This window comes from Nyctibius grandis, chromosome 2 (genome assembly GCF_013368605.1).
Source record: "Nyctibius grandis isolate bNycGra1 chromosome 2, bNycGra1.pri, whole genome shotgun sequence".
In the NCBI taxonomy this organism is placed as follows: domain Eukaryota; kingdom Metazoa; phylum Chordata; class Aves; order Nyctibiiformes; family Nyctibiidae; genus Nyctibius; species Nyctibius grandis.
Window position 1 is genome coordinate 49,271,755 of NC_090659.1, and position 21,095 is coordinate 49,292,849.

General features: G+C 40.6%; 1 protein-coding gene across 1 annotated transcript in view; it reads left to right on the forward strand.

Annotated features, from left to right (window-relative positions):
- Window positions 1-1,537: 1,537 nt before the first annotated feature.
- Window positions 1,538-21,095, forward strand: part of OCA2 (OCA2 melanosomal transmembrane protein) — a 184,434-nt gene continuing 164,876 nt past the window's right edge. Inside the window, exon 1 of the mRNA XM_068425544.1 lies at window positions 1,538-1,806. Coding sequence (XP_068281645.1) covers window positions 1,538-1,806 — 269 coding nt within the window. The remainder of the gene's footprint in view (window positions 1,807-21,095) is intronic.

Genomic DNA, 21,095 nt, shown 5'->3' on the forward strand with positions numbered 1-21,095 from the left:
AGAAAAGGCCTAACTCCTTCAGTCTTTCCTCACAGGGTAGGTTCTCCAGCCATTTCATCATCTTCATGACCCTCATTTGGACACCCTCCAGATGATCTGTGTCTTTTTTAATTGTGGGGACCAGGACCAGACACAGTACTCCAGCTACTGTGTAATGATGGGAAGAGTCAAGTTTGTCAATCTACTTTAAGGACAGGTGAAGAAGATTAGGATATGAGAACTGAGGGCATTGGGAATAGAAAGAAAAAGAAATGCAGGACTGGAGAAGAAAGTGCCACCTGGCGAAACACTGATATAGATTTGTCTGGCAAGCTTGCCTTTGCTTGGAGCCAAGATCTGTATTTGTGGTCACTTGTATGTTCAGTCTTTTCTTTCAGGAGCCTCCATTCCCTTCTAGCCTATAAGGCTGGGAGAGCTCAAAGCTGCACAAAGTCATCATTAGCTTTTTGTTATTTCTGTTTCCAGTGATTTCTCCTGCTGGGACCAAAGCAAAGCCTATTCCCTATTACTGTGCTATTTTTGCCCCACGGCCCTGCAGGTTTACCAGTGTGTCCTGTGCTGAGATCTCTGCAGGGAGGAGCAGGTATGTGCTCTGACAAGGCTGCTCTCCCCTGCCACGGGGATGTCAGAGTCTGAAGGACCTGTTTCCTGAGCTCGTGCTGTCCTCTGCAGTGGCTTTAGCAATTTAGGCTGAAATATTCCTGTGATTAGACTGCACAGCATGTGTTTAAGACAGGTTGATCTTGAACTCGATCTTCATGTCTGATTTGTGCATTTTGTGGGATTCTGAAGTGTTTTTTATAACTTTTCATGCTGAATTTTAATGATGAGACCATAAAAGCTTTTTAACTGTTATGCACTAAATATTATTATAATCACTGTTAATAATCATATAATAGAACCTAATTTTCATCAAGGTTTGATTCACATTGCATAAATGCCACTGGCAACTGCTGAAATGGCATATTGTCTTCATAAATGTTGAGTACCTGCTCTGCTTAACAAGGGGCCATCAGCTGCAGCAGACCTTCAGGGCGGCAGCAGCTTTCCGAGGGACCCAGGGGGCTGGGAGAAGAGTGGTGGCTTTGGTGGGGCTGCTGCCACTGCAGCTGCTGAAGAGAAGCTGTGTTGTGGTGGTAAAGCAGTGCTGTTATAAGCCAGGAAGATGCTCTGCACCAGCGGCTTTTGCACCTCTGATGCGGAGATGATTTTGGCTTATTCTGTGGGACAGGCCAGTGCAAGTTCCTGGGAAATTTGTGGGAGAAAATCATGCTAGACATGGAAAAAGTAGAAGAGCCATCTCTTTATGTATTTCAGTGTTTTTATAATGGCTAATTTTGAAGTTGCGGAGAGGTTTACAATGTTGGAATTATTCCTGGTGGAAATAAACCAACAACAGAAATATCCAAGGATGCACAAAAAACCCTTCTGCTTGGCATTTTTAACACGCTTGTACTGAAGTAAACATTGAGTCAATTCAATTTAGTCCTAATATATTTGTTTTCACTTTCTTTAGGAGAACATCCCCCTGGGACAGATGTACTTGGATAACAAAGATGACAGTACAATTTCTAGACATCAAGAGATGGAGCTGAATCAGACATCTTTACATCAAACCAGTTTATCTGCAAAGGTGGCAGCCAAACCGGTGACCAGAGGTTGCAATGAGCTGCGGCTATTGAAAGAGTATCATGGCATGGTAATGAGTCTTGGAGAGCCACAGACCCTGTGTGAAAAACCAGCAATAGGGGAGGACGGCTGCGTTGCTCTGGGGAAGGATTTCACTTCTGTCCCCATGCAGGGAAGGTAAGAATAACGAGAAACAGAATATTTTCTCTCCTAATCCAAATTAATTTTTATTTCCTTGCAGAGCAGATATGTATGCTCGTTAAGTGAATGTTGTTTCTCTCGCACAGAAAACAGGAAGCTTAATGGGACATCAGAGCAGTCTTAATTGCCTAGGAAGGGTCCTGGATCACCAGGTTTCTGAACTAATCTCAGTTTTAATAGCAGCCATGAGCTAATTTTGCTGTGTTTTCAAGATCAGCCACATGACTTTTCTTCCCTACTTGGTGTCACCAAGTGTCACAAAACACACACAGATAAAGCAGTGTTCTTGTCCCACCCCCCACCTCTTTCAGAAAAATGCATAATAAGGCCATAAACTGAATCACTACTGGGAACACTAAAATGGCAGTAATAATGCCACTGTGACAGTTGCCACATCACATACCAAGTGTACAAGGAGTGTGTGCTCCTTGTGTGTCCTCTCCTTCATCAGGAAAGGTGCAAGTTTGGGGGCAGGGGTGCCAGTCTTCCCTGTTGCGGCAGATACAACATCAGCAATTCTACTTGTAGGTATTTAGAAATATTTTATAGACCCCAAAATATTGCAGGTGACTTTTTAAACCTTTCTTGTTCACATGTTCACTTTATTAAACCCCTTTAGTAGCAGGATGGAGCAAGCTTTGCACCAGCAGCAACCACAGCGCATGGAAGGCAGCCAGGGTGGTCTGTCAACCTTTTCAGGTAGTTTTGAGAATTTGTAGAGACTTGATTGATAGAGGCTAAAGTGAGAGCAATGCTGTACCTAATCCATTGTTTCATAGTGTAATTAAAGTGAATCAGAAGTGTAATGCAGATCAGAATCCTGGGTAAGTCTTATCTGAAGTCAGCTAGACTTTTCATCCAAAGAACAGAATTTTCTTTTTATTTCTCTCTCTCCTTCTCTTCCTCCTATTCATGTGGTTCTCCACAGCTGTTCATGTCAGGTGGGAGGTGCAGTCCTGGGGGCTGCACAGTTATGGGCATGCTGGTCACATCCCTACATTGCTGAGCAGGGCTGAAGTCTGTCCTGTGCCCTTGCATCTCATTTAGAAGGAAGTCTGCTTATACTGGGAGCAAACGAGGTTTGGGGCATTTTAGTAAGTTCCCTGATCTGGGCAAGGGGGAGTCACTTACCTTGCTTACCTACAGTGTGTGTCCTATAAGTCTACAGCAAACCAAGTCACGGCTTTATGTGCATCTAAAAGTATTTCTGTCAGAGTAAGAATCGGAAATCATTATAGCTATGCTTTCCAAATATTAAAAAAATAATCAAATTGACAGCTTGACCACAAAAGCCATATAAATCCTTTAGAAAAGATTTTTGGAGTATTTGAGGATTTGTTGTGTTCACTAAGACTTTTACCAACAGAATCAAATATTGTAAAAGTTCTTCAGTTCAGCGTGTGGCGGGGATAAGTTTATGTCATCTTGCTTTGAAAGAGCACAGCAAGTACAATGTATATGTGAGGTTGGGAGGCAGGCAGGGGAAGGGAAGGACTGAGTGCATCTGGAGATAACATTTTTCTTTTGCAAATTCATATATATGTCTTACTATGGGTGTGCTTACCAGTGCTATTTACTGTCCTGTTAACTATCCCGGTGCAGGAACAAAAACCACGATTGTGTTCTTATGGACCAGCTCTCACCCTCCTGGTTAAACTTCTTCCTGTTATTTTCCAGTGGGAGATAGATAGATAGATAGATAGATAGATAGATAGATAGATAGATAGGAATTTGTGTACCAGCGATATGCAACTTACTGTGAACCTATGAACCACCGTTTGGAAATCATGGTCACAGGTGTCAGAGATGAAACATACTAAATCATGGGTGAGCCCACCTTCCTGCAAGTGCAGGCAGTAGCTCCAGGTCTTCTGATAACACCGTTTTCCTGTTGAGTAAACTGTAGTCACTGTGAGTGATTTAGGTATAGATATACAATTAAAAAGCCACCCCCATGCTCCCTTACAGACAAATGTATATCTAATCTTCTATAGTAATATATTAGGGCTCAGGAAAGGATCTCCTGAAATTTCTCCTTGTTGAACTTTACCTCTCTTGCTCCTCCAAATATTGATTTTTTTTGCGTAGAGATGAATCTTATCTGACTCTTCTTAGCGTGTGTTTTAGCCAATGTACATTAGTTACATTGTAGTTAAAATGCTGATGTGATCAGTATGAACCCTCTAGTATGAGTAATTACCCTTAAATCGCTGGGACTACTCAACAGAATGCAGGTAAAAACATCAATAAACCTTTGCAGACTCATGAGTTGTTTGATTAGTTTAATCAAAATGAAAATTAGCTTTTAATATAAATTATTCTTTTGTTTGCAAAGAAAACTGCTAATGAGTAAAAAAGAGTAGGCCAAATCCTTTTTTTTCCATAAAGAAGTCCACTAAATTGGCATGTCTGTATGGTTTGTTTTAATGCATCTACTTAAATTGCTGAATTATCTTTCAGGGATAAGATTCCCAGGTTCTCTAAGTTGTTCAAATGTGTGCTGAGACAAGACTTTCCAAAGAATTTGACAGAGCAGGCGTTTTATCTCAGTCGCTAAAATTACCTTTAAGAAAGTGTTCTTGAGTTAAGCAGGGCTCTTTTCCCAGGGACATAGATGTCCAGTCTATTCTGGACCGCACATTTCAATCTGACTGCAGCACAATCCTGCAGGAATTTTGTGGTTGGTGTGTGTATTGTCTCGGGCTGCCGGCCTGTCAAAATGCCTTCTCATTTACCTCGCTTATTGAAGAACAGTACCTTCTGACTCCAGTTTTTACTTCATTGCCTTAGGCTCCCTGGCCTCTGCTTGAGGAGGTCTGGCCCATCCACAGTGGTCACTCCAATGACTTTGTCTTTCCAGAGCATCTTTCCCCCTGAAATAAGCCTGCTCACCTTCTTGTGAGCAACATGCTTCCTTCAGTCCTGTTCACTGTAGGAACTGCAGGCATGCCTTTCTGAAGTAGACTATGAATGAGCTCCAGGGGCATTCAGTGGGAATGCACCTGGCCTAGGTTTACGTTTACACTGAACTGTGGTGTAGTTTGGTCTATTGGAAACCCAGGTTTTAAAGTACTGCGAAATGGCAGTGAAGTCTGGATTTTGAATTTGCACTTCTCTCATTCTCCTCATCCTTTAAAGAATGGATTGACCGAGCTCTTTTTCATTGCAGTTACATGAAAGTGGCTTTTGCAGTCGGTAGACATTGCTCCAAGCCACCTTGGGCCAAGCTTCCTGAGCCCCTTCCCTTGCAGGAAGATTTCACACTTCTCTGTGGCAGCATGGGCAATGCTCTTCAGGTCAGCCCTGACACCTCCAAAAGCACAAGCTACTTCCTTCCATCATGTCTCTGCGTGTACGGGATGTGGCCACAAAAAAGACCCCTTGGTTGCCTTGATCTCATCATCATCAGTGCTACTCTCATGGGAAAAGCGTAATGGCATGGCTTTACATCAACCAAGTCTGAAATCCTCCTTTGTGATCACCAGGAAGGGGGTGAAGTCAGCTGTTTCTGGCTTAGAAGTTAGTGAGCCTCAAAGGCCATCTACAGAAATGAGATGAATAGTAATTCTTAATCCCATGGAACCAATTACTTTGTGTTGCTATTTAAAATTATGTTACTGAAAAAAGAAGGGCATTCATTGGAATATAAAAGTAGTGGAAGGTGATGGAAGAGGGGAGTAATAGTGTAACTAGACCCTGTGGCATTCATTTCTTATTTCCTTTTCGTCCCTTTCCTTCTTTGATGTAATTGCTGGTTGTACATCCTTTAGGTGGTCAGATAATGACATTATCTTCCTGGGAAAAAAAAAAAAAGGGTTGGCAGTTGTGCATTCATTATGTCATGGACTTTTCACAAGAAGTTAGACTGTGAAAGGAAGGTGATGAAACCAAGCTCTAGCGTTACTCCACTGAAGTTATATTTGGATGAATTTGTCTCTGGAATTTGCTGGTCGTTTAGAGTTACAGTCATTGGACGTTTTTTTTCTTTAATCTTTGTACCTCATTAAGAAGATTAATCTCTGGGATAACAAAAAATAATATCTTTTTTTTGAATCTGCTTGACTTTGTGTTTCAACAAGAAAACCGATTTCTCTCAGCATTTCTTCTGTCCCTCACTTTCACTTACATGATGCTCACTTAGGTCAGAAAAAGTAAAAACAGTCAATGAAATCCAACTCTTCCTTTGCCCTGAATCTGTGGTCCCAGGATCAGTAGGGAGATGATTGGTTTGCAGTGAGAAGGTCAATGACTTAAAAATGTCTATTGAATTCTCGGTTTTCATCAATACAATGGAAAGATTGCAATTGTATTTCCTGTTATTTGGAGAAGCTGGGAGAGGATAAGCTATTGTACAGTGAAAAGTCAACATGAAAGTGAAGTTATGTCTTTAGCAGTAAGGGATTATAAATCTCAATTTTGATTTTTAATTATGTTGATATATTGCTACTTTTAAAAGACATTTATGAGACTTAGAATTAGATGTTGAGAAGACACGGTTACTGTCTAAATAAGTAAAATTTATGTGACAATTTAAAAGCTTCTTCAGTCAGGGAAACAAGGCTGAGGGAAAAAAAAAGTCAGAAACATTCAAAACACATTTTTTGTGTGTCCTAAGACTAATTTTGATCTTTGACTATTAAAATAAAATGAGATCATCTTCTGTTCAACAATCAAACAGGGAAAGTGGTCATTTTCACACGATAATTGCATGCTTGTGTAGGAACCATTCTAATTTTTCATGTCAATCACACAAACATTAGAGAAGAGTCCAGGACAGATAGATGATTTCACAGCAAACCGCCACATTCATCATTCTCATGTGGCTTCTGGTGATCTTGCTTGCTGCCTGAATGATGACACTTCTGGCTTTCTTTCTATTTCTTATCTGTAGTGAATGTTTCTGAGTTTTGGTTACCCATGAGGATCTTTAAATGCTATCACACTGCATTGAACAAGTAATATTAAAGAAGCTTTAAAATCATGACTTTACTAATTGATTTAATTTGCTTCATTTGGTTTTGAATACACTCTCTCAATCATTTGTTGCTAACATGGAAGCATGTGGCCGCAACACAGCTTGTCATAAGCAAACTGTGTAGGGGCATGAGACTGCTGAAACTTAGCTCAGATTATAGCTCCCTGCTGTTTTCCCTGCTACATCACAAAATACCATTCAAAACCTGAAAAACTCATAAAAAGCAATAAGCAGCTCTAGCAAACTTTTAGCTTGAATGGTAGGAAGTATAACAGCAAGATGATGTTACACACAACAGGCAAATAAATGAGTTATTGGAAAGTTCTGCTGCCCCTTCTAACTCACTGTTCCCCATTTCCTGGAAAAAAGCATCTTGGAGTGGTAATAGAAGGAAGACAGAAATGTGGTTGCATGGCGTAACTTAATATTTTTGGCTTCACTTAGCAAAAGATGTGTGTTCAGCAAAAGACTGATTTTAGCTTAGTTTTTGTTGTTAAAGAAATGTACAGACAGACACCTCACTCATGATAAATTTCCCTGCATTCAGAGTTATTTAATTTCTCTGGTTTTGTGTACTGTTCATCATCTCAGTGTTTATTTCTTATAATTATTCACAATATCTCAGATATTGGTCGTGTACTACAGTTTCTGTTCTGTTATCAGCAGACTAAAACCATAGCACTTCCATGTAGCCACTCAAATGCTTTTTGATTCTGACAGGACATTTTGGTAAACAAAAATCCACCACTATTATTTTTTGTTTCTAAGTGCTCTGTTGAAAGAATTCGGGGGTACTAATGAACTACTTCACACCTTTCCCACTGTCAGACTAAAAACTGAACTCAGCACTCAGTGAAAAATCTACAGTGTACAAATCTCCAGGGATCAAATGTTTGAAGTGAGTCCCCGTGACATTGCACAAAACTGTTGTATTTTGCAAGCAGCTGCTCTCTTCCTAATGGTTAATAATATGGTTTTATGGGGTTCATCTTCGTTAGACCTCTTAGGCCAATTGTGGCAAGACGCCAGTAACATACAGGCTTCAATCCTCTTTGGGGTTGGACAGCTGTTTCCTCATGTAAACCTCGTTTAAACAGGGGAAGGCTTTTAATGTCAGCAAGGATTTTTTACATCATAAGATTGAAGGGTTAAAGAAACCAGACAACCAGACTTTGAAAAGAAATGTGTTGCACAGAGGCAGTCACAGTTGAGCAGGAGGGCATGCATGGGGCTTAAATAGCTGAATTGAGGAGTGGCTATCCATGTAAGACGAAACAAATAACTCAGTCACTCAGTATCCCTCAATAAAGCTTTTTCTTTGAAAAACTGTTCTATGATGTGCTTCATTCCTGGCCAATGGGCCTATGTGCAGATGGCAGCTCAGACATACTAAACAATTTGTGGGAATCAGAACTTTGCACTGTCAGGAGGTCAAATTATACTAATTAATGAGAATTCAGTTTAGTCCCCAATTTTCTGCCATGTAGGTGTGAAAAAGCTTTATGTGGGGAAGAACAATTGAGTCTTTGCCGACAGTGACTGGGGAGAAGGAAAACAAATCATTGGAAATCCACAGCCCTTACATGCATCGCTGCATCAGGTGGACATGTGAATAGGCAGCCACTGCGGTGCTGCTTTTGGGTGGTAAATGGTCTGCATGATAACATGGCAACTTTTCCATGGGCCCAGGTCCTGCAGTTGAAGGACAGAGCAAGACAAAACCTGAAAGTGAAGCCAAAAATAGTTGAGAAAGGGAGTCATGGAGAGGAATCTGATGTTTGACAGTAAGTTTGGACCATTTAGCTTTAAGGCTTGAACCTCAGTGAGCCTGAGGTAGGGCAAGAGCCCATGAACTTTGCAGAGTGTAGGACAAGAGCAGCCAGGGCAAGGCAGCTTGGTTTCGTAGTCCAATCAAAAAAGAAGTAATAGTGGGGGTCCCTTACTGTAAATGTCCTGTAGGAGGTGGTTGTACAATCTCCACTCTGCTCTGAGGGATAGTAAACACACACCTTCTAACTCTTGAGTAATTATGGGCCACCAGGCCTCAAGACACTCTTATTTTTGTTTTGCTCTTTCAATATATCACTCTAAATAAATAGTGAAACATCAATTGAAGCAGCAACTGTAACTCGGGTATTCTATTTTCTAAGTACATTTCTTGATAATCAGCATTGTTTTGTTTATCATCTCCTCCTCTTACTTCTTCTTCCAGTGACTATTATTTTGTTGAAAATACAAGGGCCTGAAGGAAGGGGAGAGGAAGAGCTTGCAGGCTACTGTCTATCTGTCATGTTTTAAAGCTGGGCCGACTATTAAACCTGTGGCAGATGCTCTCTGTTAACCTTCCCCCCCCCACCCGAAGGGAAAGGGAAAAGGGAGAGAGGCTTACGGGTTGGAAAGTTAAAACAGTTTTAATAAACTATAATAACAAAAAAAAGTATAATAATAATAATAGAAATAATCAAATATATACAAATATATACAAATATATATATAAACCCAAAATCGAGCTCCCCCGATGTTGGCCACGTTACCACCGGTACTGCAGGGCAGGCTCCGGGAAGGCCCAGGCTGGGCCCAGCGACGGTCGAGAGCTGGATTCAGGGATGCACGGATCGGGATCGGGGGCAGCAGGAAAACAGACAGAGTCCTCTTTGGACACCGGCCATAGCAGAAAGAGAGCGAGACCCTCGTGATCCCCCCGCTTTATACTGAGAATGACGTGTATGGGATGGAATACCTTCGCTGGTCAATTTTTGGTCACCTGCCCTGTCCGCTCCTCCCTGCAGGTGCGACCCCCTTTTGGCTCTTCACTCGTAAGCAGTGAGGAATTTAGCAGTGACCTTGGTTTCTCTAAGACTAATGATGATGAAAGTATAGCAAGAGCCTTTCTGCATAACATCCCTACCGGTGCCTTCTCGATAACTACAAACTTCGAGCGTTATCAGTCCTAGAAGCAGACACTGTCTGCAAAATATGCAGTTACTTTCAGAAAGTGCAGTTACTTAGAAGAGACTTAGCTGAAAGTAAAAATCACTGAAAGGAAAATTGGCCTGGCTTAGGCCAAACCAGGACACTATCCTAGTAGTCAGGTGAAAGCTTGAGTAGCTTAGTTCATACTGAGCATTTGCCCAAAAATATTGCCTCAGCCTCTGCCCAGGCTACTGGAGAGCTGCTGCCAAGCATGGAGGGAGGAGAGAGGACTCTGAGACACAGGTAGAAGGAGAAGCATCTGAAAGGAGACGTATCAATAAAATGCAGAGACAGTAGGAATAGTGAGAAGAATGAATGAAAATCCTTCCATGTGGCTACAGAGGGACACTGGGTGAAGCTGAAATACAGCACAAAATATGGAGTGAGAGCAGTGTGTAGTGAGCTATGGAGGGAATTAGATAAAAGCAAGTTAATGCCATGGCTGTAAGCCAGACTCTGATGCAATCAGTCATCAGTTATGATAAAAAATCCTGACTCCACCCAAAGCTGCAGTTTACAAAAGAGTATAAAACTATCAGTCCCAAACCTTGAAGCAAGCCAGCTGAGTTAGTGGCACTTCTTGCTTACCCTGAACACCTTGCACTAGTAAGTACTTACAGCTTGATCTTCCAAACAGAAACAAGACATGTTAACAACGTAAAAACATGAAGGCCATGATCTCTCAAAAAATAAACCAATCCCATCCTGCAAAGGGTACAGAAAGAAACCTTTCTTTCCTTTCTTTTTTTTTTCCATAGCTTACTGTTAGGAGCAGATATTTTGGAGCATAGTTCTGCTTGGTGATAGAGATGTGTTTCAGTCTGCCCAATGTTTTACATGTCTCTCCCATTAGAATTAATTAGCATCAGAGTGGTTTGTCCTCTTGTGTTAGAAGCACTGGAAATCATCCCCCAGCCACAGCAAAAATTTCCCGGATAGTGGTGGTCATACATTTAAGAACTGAAGTTCATGTTAAATTGAATGTAATTGATGGAAAAATAGATTAATGCAGAGGGAAGAAATTAGCCAGTGAATTAAAAAAAAAATAGGGTCACAGTCTGTAGCCTGGCAAATCATATGTATTTTTTAAAAAACCTGCTATTCGTAACGAGCTCAAGTGGTTTACTCTCTGAAATACAGCAAAAGCTGATAAATGAATCACTGAAATGCTTACAGTGACCAAGTAAGCAATTCTCTGCTTGATAGGTACTAATGGGACTGCAGGGGCAACCTGCAATAATTGTGCTAATGCACCAGCAGAAATCAGAGACCACGCAGAGCTCTGTCCACAGCAGGTCGGAGCTAAGTCAAGGACAGCACAGCGAGCTGGAGCTAGGTCTGTCAGAACTGGGTAGGTTCAGAATTAACGCACTTAGATTTAGTTTTTTTTTCCCTTTGCACATTTTTATATGATTTCTTTTGGACAGGGTGAAATAGAAAACAGATTGGCAGTTACAGCAACTCACAGTTTTCAGAAATGCAGCAGAAGTAGCATTTGGTTGATGAGAAGCTCAACATGAGCTGGTAAAGTGCGTTTGCAGCCCACAAGACCAACCGTATCCTGGACAGCAACAAAAGCAGTGTGGCCAGCAGGTTGAGGGAGGTGATACTGCCCCTCTACTCCACTGTCGTGAGACTTCACCTGGAGTACTGAGTTCAGCTCTGGGGCCTCTGGTATAAGAAGGACATGGAGCTGTTGGAACAAGTCCAGAGGAGGGCCACGAAGATGATCAGAGGGCTGGAGCACCTCTCCTATGAAGACAGGCTGAGAGAGTTGGGGCTCTTCAGCCTGGAGAAGATAAGGCTCCGGGGAGACTTTCTAGCAGACTTCCAGTACCTGAAGGGGGCCTACAGGAAAGTGGGAGAAGGGCTTTTTACAAGGGCATGTAGTGACAGAATGAGGGGGAATGGTTTTAAACTGAAAGAGGGTAGATTTAGCTTAGATATTAGGAAGAAATTCTTTACTGTGAGGGTGGTGAGACACTGGAACAGGTTGCCCAGAGATGTTGTGGCTGCCCCCTTCCTGGCAGTGTTTAAGGCCAGGTTGGATGGGGCTTTGAGCAACCTGGTCTAGTGGAAGGTGTTCCTGCCTGTGGCAGGGGGGTTGGAACTAGATGATCTTTAAGGTCCCTTCCAACCCAAACTGTTCTATGGTTCTGTGATTCTATGATTCTAAGATACTGACTCAGTACTGTCTGTGAATTAGCATCATTCAGAAGCAGCTGTGAAAGGCTGAAAGTTTTGGTAGCTTTCTGAGCTACCCCCTTTTCTGTTCCCTTTTCCTTGCTAGTCAGTAAGGACAGTAAACACAGTCCATCTGCCATTCACTCCCTGGTATCCTTGAGCAGAGTTTTTGTAAGGATTCCCTTGCCTGAAGTGAAGCTCTGGCAATGGTGGTGTGTGAAAGCATTTCCCTCAGATGGCCATGCTGGCAGTTATATTGAACTGGCATGTCTGGCAGGGCATCACACTTGCTGTTTGAGGAGAAAGCACTATGCTATTGATGAATTTATTGTAAGAAGTCTAATCCTGGATTAATAAAATACTTCCTTGAATAGGGAAGGTAAATATTTAGCAGTGACTTCTCCACCCACTCTTGTGGTCTTACGCAATTTTATTTTCTCTACTGCTTAGAAAATACAGAAGCAAAAGCAGTTTCAAATATTCTTTTGTCTCTAATCTTTCTGGGAGTTATAGGAGCAACTCCACCTCCTCAGCCACGTCAATGACACGTGAGCTGCAATCCTCTTTAGGAGTCTATTGACAGCTGGTTCATCATGTAAACCTCTTAGAGTGAAAAGCATGAACCTGAACTTAGTGAATGTCTGATAAAAGGAATGGCAAACGCAGAATGGAGGGTAACGAGGAATGCACTTCTGTTTTCTCTGATATATCTTTAATTGTGCAAGCTAAAACAGCAGGGCTATGTCGTAATATTATATAAATTCACAGTTTTGTTGCATCCATTGGCAGCACGTGGCTTCTTTGCCAAGATACTCTGTGTACTGTATGGAGTGCCTCCCAGTGCTTTCCAGGACAGGACAACAAGAGCAAATGCTCTATGCAGAAGTAGCACAATGGAATTTGTGCATTTTAGACAATGGTTTTGGCTCAGGTCTAATTGGTGTATTGTAGTCTGTACCCAAATATGAGCTAAGCCAGAACTGTAAGGAATAGTGATGTTTCAGAGTAAAAATCTTGAACACCTGCATACGGAAAACTGTTGGTTTTAACTGCAAATAAAATGGCAACAAGCACCCATTACAAATCTGTTCCTAGTTGTATAACAGTATTGAAGAAGATTATATGGCCAGAAATATTCCTACTAACCTATTTTGACAGAAGACAGACTATCTTTAACAAAAAAGAATGATAGATTGTCATAAGGATTTGTATGTATGGGTATCGTTCTAATCACAGTTTTGAACATATAGGTCTGTCAACAAAAGTTGAAAGAGCTCCATTGATGTCATTAGACCTGTCATGCATTCCTTCAGCTGGAAATCTGATGTTTGTGAGGCAGAACACACAAGAGCTCCACATCAAAAGCAGGCAACAAATGTACCAATTTATTTACAATTTAGAGTAGGAATGATCATTTAATTTTCTTGACGTGTCAATTCAACAAATGTTTTAGGCTCAAGTAGATAGGATAGAGAAAAGAGAATTCTGGCTTTTCATGCTTGTTGAACACTGTATGAATTTGGGGAGCTTTGAGATCATCAAAATTAAGTATTGACACCAGCTTCCTTATATGTAACAGAATTTATTTACTTGTATGCAGAATTAGTCATCAGGATCCTACCCATGCTGCATATGTATCTCTTCAGGGATTAGGTCTTCATGGTATTATGGTCTACATCACATTTAGTCTTCATTAACAAGAAAGTTGCAAGAAGGAGCATACGTTGTCCTATTGAGGTTACAGTGTTTAGTTATTGACCAAAATAAATCAGTGTATAAACTGGAATAACACTGCAGAGAGAGCTGAGACTCTAACCATACCTCTTGCAATGAAGAACAAATGTTGACGGAGTCCATTCTTCCTTTCTAAATCAATGGCCTTTTTAAAATTTAATATGTCTATATGCTTTTGTCTTAAGTTAAAATATGTTCTTTTAGCTCTGCCATGTGTCATGATATTTTTTCTCTACAGCCCACGCTTTTTCCTAAGGCTTCTGGAAGAGATAATTCCTGTAGCTTCAGTTCTTCCACTATTCTGATTAACTTTCACATTGCATAACCTTAAAATTGAACAAAATGTTTTTTTTCTCTGTGACAATGTGCTATGGACTTATGCTTCTCATAGACACTTTGTTGGTTTGTTTGTTTGTTTTAAAAACATTTATTTGCAATTGTAACCTACATTTAAGTGCCATGACTCAAAAGTGATTCCATTTTTTGGGCTTTAAAGCCGTTATTTTTGTGTAGAGGAGCAACCATTATTCTGTGTTGATTCTAGAGGTGCAGAAGAGCTACCTATACATTAGCTTTTAAGAGCAATATCTGGTTACGGTCATTTTAGTATCTCTCTTTTTTTTTGCTCTTTTTTTTGTTAGTTACTTTGTTGCTCTGCTGCCTAGAGTATCAACTTGCCTTTCTTTTTCCTTTGTGTTTCCAAATTGTCAGGGTATCCTTCAGCTTTCCTGCTGTGTCACATCCTACTGTTAATTTTTTTGCAAACTGCCTGTGCAGACTGTATTAAAAAGACATTTGTTAGTGCAGTGGCTGTTTGTCTTGGCAACAGTTTCCGTAGTTGTTTTATTCAAAAGATATATGTGAGAAGTTGCGTTTTGTTAGTACTATACTTTATCCAACTTTCAGGTGTCTGATGTGTGTTTCAGGCTTCTCTTACTGGAGGTGCTGTTGATTCAAGAGCACTAAACTTTTTTGATCCATTTGAGTTTATAATCAAATAGCTGCTTAACTGCCTGATCCAACACATAGCAAAGGACAAACTTTGCTTTTTTTTTTTTTTTTTGATGAAAAGCCTGTTTTTTCAAGCTTTTTAAAATGTTAACAAGTGTTTCTGTTTGAAAATTAGTAGATTATTCAGGTGCTATATCTGTCTGAAGAAGCAAAACATTTGTAAGCTTTCTTCTGCCTTTAACTGTCTAAATCAGCTGTCCTCCATGGCATCTCTGCCAGGGTGGGACCAGTAACATAGATCCTTCGTCTCAATTCTTCTGCTTTTGGAGACAGTCATATCTGTCTTGCTTCTTTAATGGAGTTCATTTGTAAGGACCTGCTGTTTTTTTTTTTCATCTGTCTCTTTGTATAGCAGCTTGGAGACTTCTGCCTTAATGAGGGGAAGAAGAGAGAAAGAAGCTGACAACAATGGGCAGCTATGTCAGCGTGGGCTTTCCCCTTTTCTGCAGATAATCTCTTACTGAAGAATTATTTTTTTGAACTCAGCAGCACTGATACTTTTCCTTTTCTCTTTTCTTTTTCTTTGGGAGCACAGAATGAGGTTTTATTTATGTAACCTCATGCCTGGATTCCCAGAAATTTTTATGTGTATGTGAAGACTTATTATCCATATTGCTACTGAGTAGAATTCTATCTTTTTTTGGTGATCAAAGTCCAGGATTTATTTAGCTTTGGGATGGTGCTGGTATTCAGAATATGCATAGCAAATGTTATGGCATTCCTCATCAAGGATATGTTAGGTCAGGAGCAAGATGGAAGGAAATGACCTCTGTGAGACTATGGAGTAACTGAAGTGTCACTCTGTATTTGGCCAAAAGGAACGCAGTGTCTGAGCGGAAAGAGTCTGGCATCTGTGTGACTGGGAGGGAAGATGTGCATCATTGCTACCAAGAAATATGATGTATAGTTAAGCTGTGTTGCTGGAACAAAGCCATCTGCCCTGTAGGAAAAGGAATTTCCTTCTGAACCCTGAGAGGCATGGTTTAGTTTCGTTGACTTTTCAGTGCACAGGAGTATGTTCTTACCTGGAGAAGGATTACAGCTTAAATCAGGAGGAAGGGAAGCTCAAATGGCATCATTATTCTTTGCTTTTGTTATCAGTTTCCTCACTTTGGGGGTGACTTGCTGAATATAATTTGCATGCTACTCTGCATGAGACAAGGAAATTCTCAGAGTTGCTTTGGAATGTGTTATTTATAAACCTTGCCCCCCCCCCCCCGCCTTTTTTTTCTTTGAGAACCTAAGTTGAATGTGTTTATGGACTCAGATCTTCTATTTCAAATTCGTATCCCATTAGGACTGAATCAAAAATCTGTGTTTTAAAGCTACTGGTTAACATAAATTAGATAGCTCCTTCTCTGACATTGTAGCCTTGAGGTACCTACAGATATCTGAGGACTTTCAAGGCAGAAAAAAGATATCTGGTAGCAAAACAGAAGCCAGCGCTGTGGAATGAGTTTCCTGAGGCTTGGAAACTGCATATGTTAACATGTTACAGTGGTCTTAGTGAAGGGCTTATCTTAAGGAAGAGCATCATCTTTGTGAGATAAAACTGCATTTCTTCTTGAATGGTTTCACTGAATATTCTCCAAGTGTTGAAAGTAAATAATGCATTATTATCAGCTACCTTTTTATTCTGTTTGGTTTCTTTAATTTGTTCCTCTGGGATTTTCAGTGCTTTAAAAAATTTTTGTCTGTGATATAACTCAAGGCAGGATGCAATGACCAGTGAGGTGGATTTACTCTGTATTGGAAGTTACTTGTTACGAGGAAATCATGTTTGGAAGGACTTGTTCATAGTTATTTGTATTCCTAATCAACACTGAATAATTTTTTTTGGTGAAAAATCCTCTATATCAAAAAGAGATTTCAACTAAGAGCAAATAAAAGTATGTGAAAAAAGTGCTCTTTGGTACACTGTAATACAGACATTGTTTGTGTGAGGCTTATACACTATTTAGCAAAGAAGTATTTCTGTTATCTCAAAGTTAATTCTCCAGGCTCCTTGTATAATCAACGTGGGAGATGGGGAGAATGAAATGATTTGAAGAGCTCTCTCCCCTGCCAGTGACTGTAACTATCCTAGACCAAACTTTTATATGGCAAAAGTTTCATGAATAACCTCAGTGCTTTATGCTCAGCCAGAAGCTGAAAAGGAAATCTTAGTACCCCCATTATAATTAAGATAATGAAAAAATTAAATATAATGGAAGGACTTCTATTATAGTGAAAAAATATCCATTGTTTTATTAACTTAATAGTGTTATTTGATTATACGATAGCTATATCCCCCCTACAAATGATTTTTTAATCTTAAAATTTTACTGCTGTTTCTTCTCTGCATACTCTGAGTACTGTGTCTCATTCCCTAGCTTTGGAGTGAATTTCAGCATTTTTGCTGGGTCCAGTGTACTGAGATCAAGATCTACATAAAGGTCATATAAGTTGTCCTAGTTGTATTGTAATACCTTATAAGAACCCCACTATTTACCAGATATGAGGGTTCTTGAACTTGCCTTGTTTCATTTTACTGTGACCAAAGGACAAAATACAAATCCCAGCAAGCTTACAATGGTTGGGCTCTATCATGTGTTTTTTTAAAACAAAGCTTAATTTGATGACAACTTGATTTTTTTAAGCCATGCGGTGGCCTGCTGCTTGCCTTCACCTCCTCTCTCTAACACCTCTCCAGGCATAGAAGTCAGTCACATTTTTTCATGTTGTTAATGAGCTTTTTTGTACATCTGTCTGGCTTCTTTTCTTTTAACTCTAAGCAATGGGGACACTTTGTTTTTAGTGAAGAAGTTGCTTTTTTTTCTCTGAAAGTTGCAGGTATGAATAAAGTTATCTCCAAATTCCTGGAATGAAATGTATGGAACTACAATTTTAAAATAACTGTTTAAAAAAGAAGAAAAACAGCTTCTTCATAATTTCATCTTTAAGTATAGCTCACTAATTACTCTTTTCAATCTCCAAAACTGGGGTGAGTGGCGTAAGAGTACGTTATAAGACTGTGCAAGGGTAGAAGCATAATTATGTGTGACAGTTTGTCAGTACATTGCTTGGATTAAGGAAAATTGTATCAAAATAATCCCATCTCACCATTGTGTAGGAAAGCATTCCCTCATCTGGGAAGTGGTCAGTGGTTTTCTTTTAATAGTGTTTCCTTTTCTTGTATCATCCTTAAATTCAGCTAGTCTGAAAGTGAATCTTCATACTTCAACATATGTTCCCCCAAACCTTTGCGATTACAGCATCATATCACTGCAATTCTTGAAGAATAACCTTCTCTAGAGATGGTCACATCATCCAGTTCTTTCTCAGACTTATATTTCTGTTCATGTTTGCATCATCCAATTGCCCCATATTGCATCTTTAAGAGAGTCTGGTCAGATATAAAGTTAAAACATTAAGTTGTCACCTCTTCCTTAACTTTTGAGATTCTTGGAATTGCCTCACAGACTACAAAAAAAGTGTGAATCTCCCTTCATTTGTCATAAATTCGGTTAGCATCTGTCACGTTTTAAAGCTGGGCCGGCTATTAAACCTGTGGCAGATGCTCTCTGTTATCCCCCCCACCCTCTCCCCAAAGGGAAAGGGAAAGGGAAAAGGGAGAGAGACTTACGGGTTGGAAAGTTAAAACAGTTTTAATAAACTATAATAATGGAAAAGAGTATAATAATAATAATAATAGAAATAATCAAATATATACAAATATATATACAAAACCAAGATTGAGCTCCCCTGAAGTCAGCCATATCACCACCGGCACTGCAGGGCAGGCTCCGGGAAGACCCAGGCTGGGCCCAGCGACGGTCGAGAGCTGGATTCAGGGATGCACGGATCGGGATCTGGGGCAGCAGGAAAACAGATGGAGTCCTCCTTGGACACCGGCCATAGCAGAAAGAGGGCGAGACCCTCGTGATCCCCCCCCTTTATACCGAGAATGACGTGTATGGGATGGAATACCCTCGTTGGTCAATTTTTGGTCACCTACCCTGTCTGCTCCCCCTGCAGCTGCGACCCCCCTTTGGCTCTTCACTCGTAAGCAGTGAGGAATTCAGCAGTGACCTTGGTTTCTCTAAGACTAAGTACAGCAAGAGCCTTACTGCACAACATCCCTACCGGTGCCTCAGCGATAACTACAAACTTCGAGCGTTATCAGTCCTGGAAGCAGACACTGTCTGCAAAACATGCAGTTAGTTTCAGAAAGTGCAGTTACTTAGAGGAGACTTAGCTGAAAGTAAAAATCACTGAAAGGAAAATCGGCCTGGTTTAGGCCAAACCAGGACAGCATCCGAGTTGGATAAGTTAAAACCACATGGTAAATGCCAAAGAGAAACACTGGCATTTAAAAGCCAGGCTTGCAGAATATCCTAAAGTATTATAAGTGCAGCCATGCTTAAAGTGTTGCTGATAAATTGCCTCCCTACAGCAGATTCAATTTTCAGTATGCCCCACAGCATTTGAGAATAATACCCCTTAACAGGTTATCTGTGTAATCCATGAAGAAACTGGGGTTTTGGAGTTTGGACCACTACCAATAACGGCTACTGCTGCCTATTTCAAATTTGCAGCTTGCTGGCAGTCACCAGCAGCTAAACTGTTTTGGCAGCATCTGCTCCTGAAATTTATTTTCTCCTTCAGACTGTCTGCAGTTTTTGCGTGCTCTCTCCTGTAGCTTTCCAATTTTCTTTGCTGAAGCAGAAAATGGATAGGAGGAAACAGCAGCTATGCTTTCTTAGTGCAACTTCTCAGTCCTTCAAAGGGTAGGCTTTGTGGACCTGCCCCATCACTGTGGCCCTGCTGGGTAGTCATGATGCTCTGGGCTGGCCCTGGTCCCCATCCCATCCCTGCTCCTTCACTGGGTACTGTGAGATGTGTCCTGGTAGAGGAGGGCATGGCTCTGCCAGACCCACGACCACCCTCAGTTCCTGGCTCCCTCCCACTGAGCAGCCAGCCCTCATGGTGCCCTAACACAGGAATGAAAAATGTGTGGAGAACAGCTTAGTCCTCTTAGGTAGAGTCAGAGAAGCTTCAGGACAGTTTAAGGATTAAGTACTTTCTTTTAGCTTCACCCACTGCAGAGGGGTCCTGGTGTGTCTAAGTTGTTAACCATGACCTGATGTCTTCTTGATGAAGACTTCCCCTGACAGAGGTAGGCAAAGACTCTTAAGGAAAAGGAGCTATCAAGTCCTAGAAGTATCTGAAAATTTCATTTTTCAGGGGAGCACAATAACCCTACAAAGTCTGATTTGATTTAAAAAAAGGGGAAACACAGGTAGCACTCTATTTTCCAAGCTATTTCTGAACTTAAAACTGCCCTACTTCTTAAAATGGCAGAATATTGCACAAATGAAGGAGGAGAGACCACTACGACATGCTCTTGCAGAACATGTTCACTCTCCAAATCCAGAAGAAATGAATGAAGCAAGCACATTGTTTATGTCCTGTATAAGGAACCATTTCTGCCTTGGAAAAGCTTGGCACACACTTCACTACATCTTTCTTAAGCATGTTCTTTATTTGCCTAGGGTCTTGGCAAGGCAGATGCTTCACAATATGAGACCTGCCAGTTGGCTGTGCCTCTTGCAGCGTCTTGTTGTCAGGTAGTGACAGCGCTGCAGTCCTCAGGGAATCCTGTACAGTCCTTACTAACAGGAAATTAGGAAAGTCAAAGAGAAAATGGGTCTGTATTAAGTAATGGTTTCATTGCTAAATTTTTCTGACATCTTAATGGTCCATGCTTTTAGAGGGTCTAGAGGTTATTGGCTGATTTAGTTAAATCTACATAAAGCAGTCATCAGAAAACATCTGGAGCCTGTTTAGAGATGTGATCTCTGCGGTCTTTGATCCTTCTGTTGACTCTTAGTGTATCAGTTGACCATACTTCATTTGCAATGGGTAGTCATAACTATTCCCCCATGATGTGCTGCCACTGAGGAGAAAACATGATGGAGAGTTGTGTCTCTGTGTAGGCACATATATTTCATAATGTTGATGGATGTATGTATACAACTGCTTAGTACACAGTAAATGTTTAAAAGCTGAATGCTATGATGTTGGTCAGCACAGTTTGTATCATCTAATCTTTGTTCAAAAGTGGACTTTATCAGAAACTGACAAATACCAAATCTGGTGGAAGAATGTCTTGCAAGTGTGGTCATCAGCTGGTGTGGGGTTTTCTTTGGTGGTGGTTTTTTTTTTTTTTGGTAAAAACCTTTCTGTTTTTCATTTTATTTCTGTGTTGTGCTTGTTTACAGTGATGATAACAGTAATTAGTTCAGTATATATGATTTGTATAAATGTTCCCTATTCAGGGAAGATGATGCTTCTGGAATTAGGTTTTAGCTTATAAGAATGTAGAAATGATAAATTGAAGTCTTAC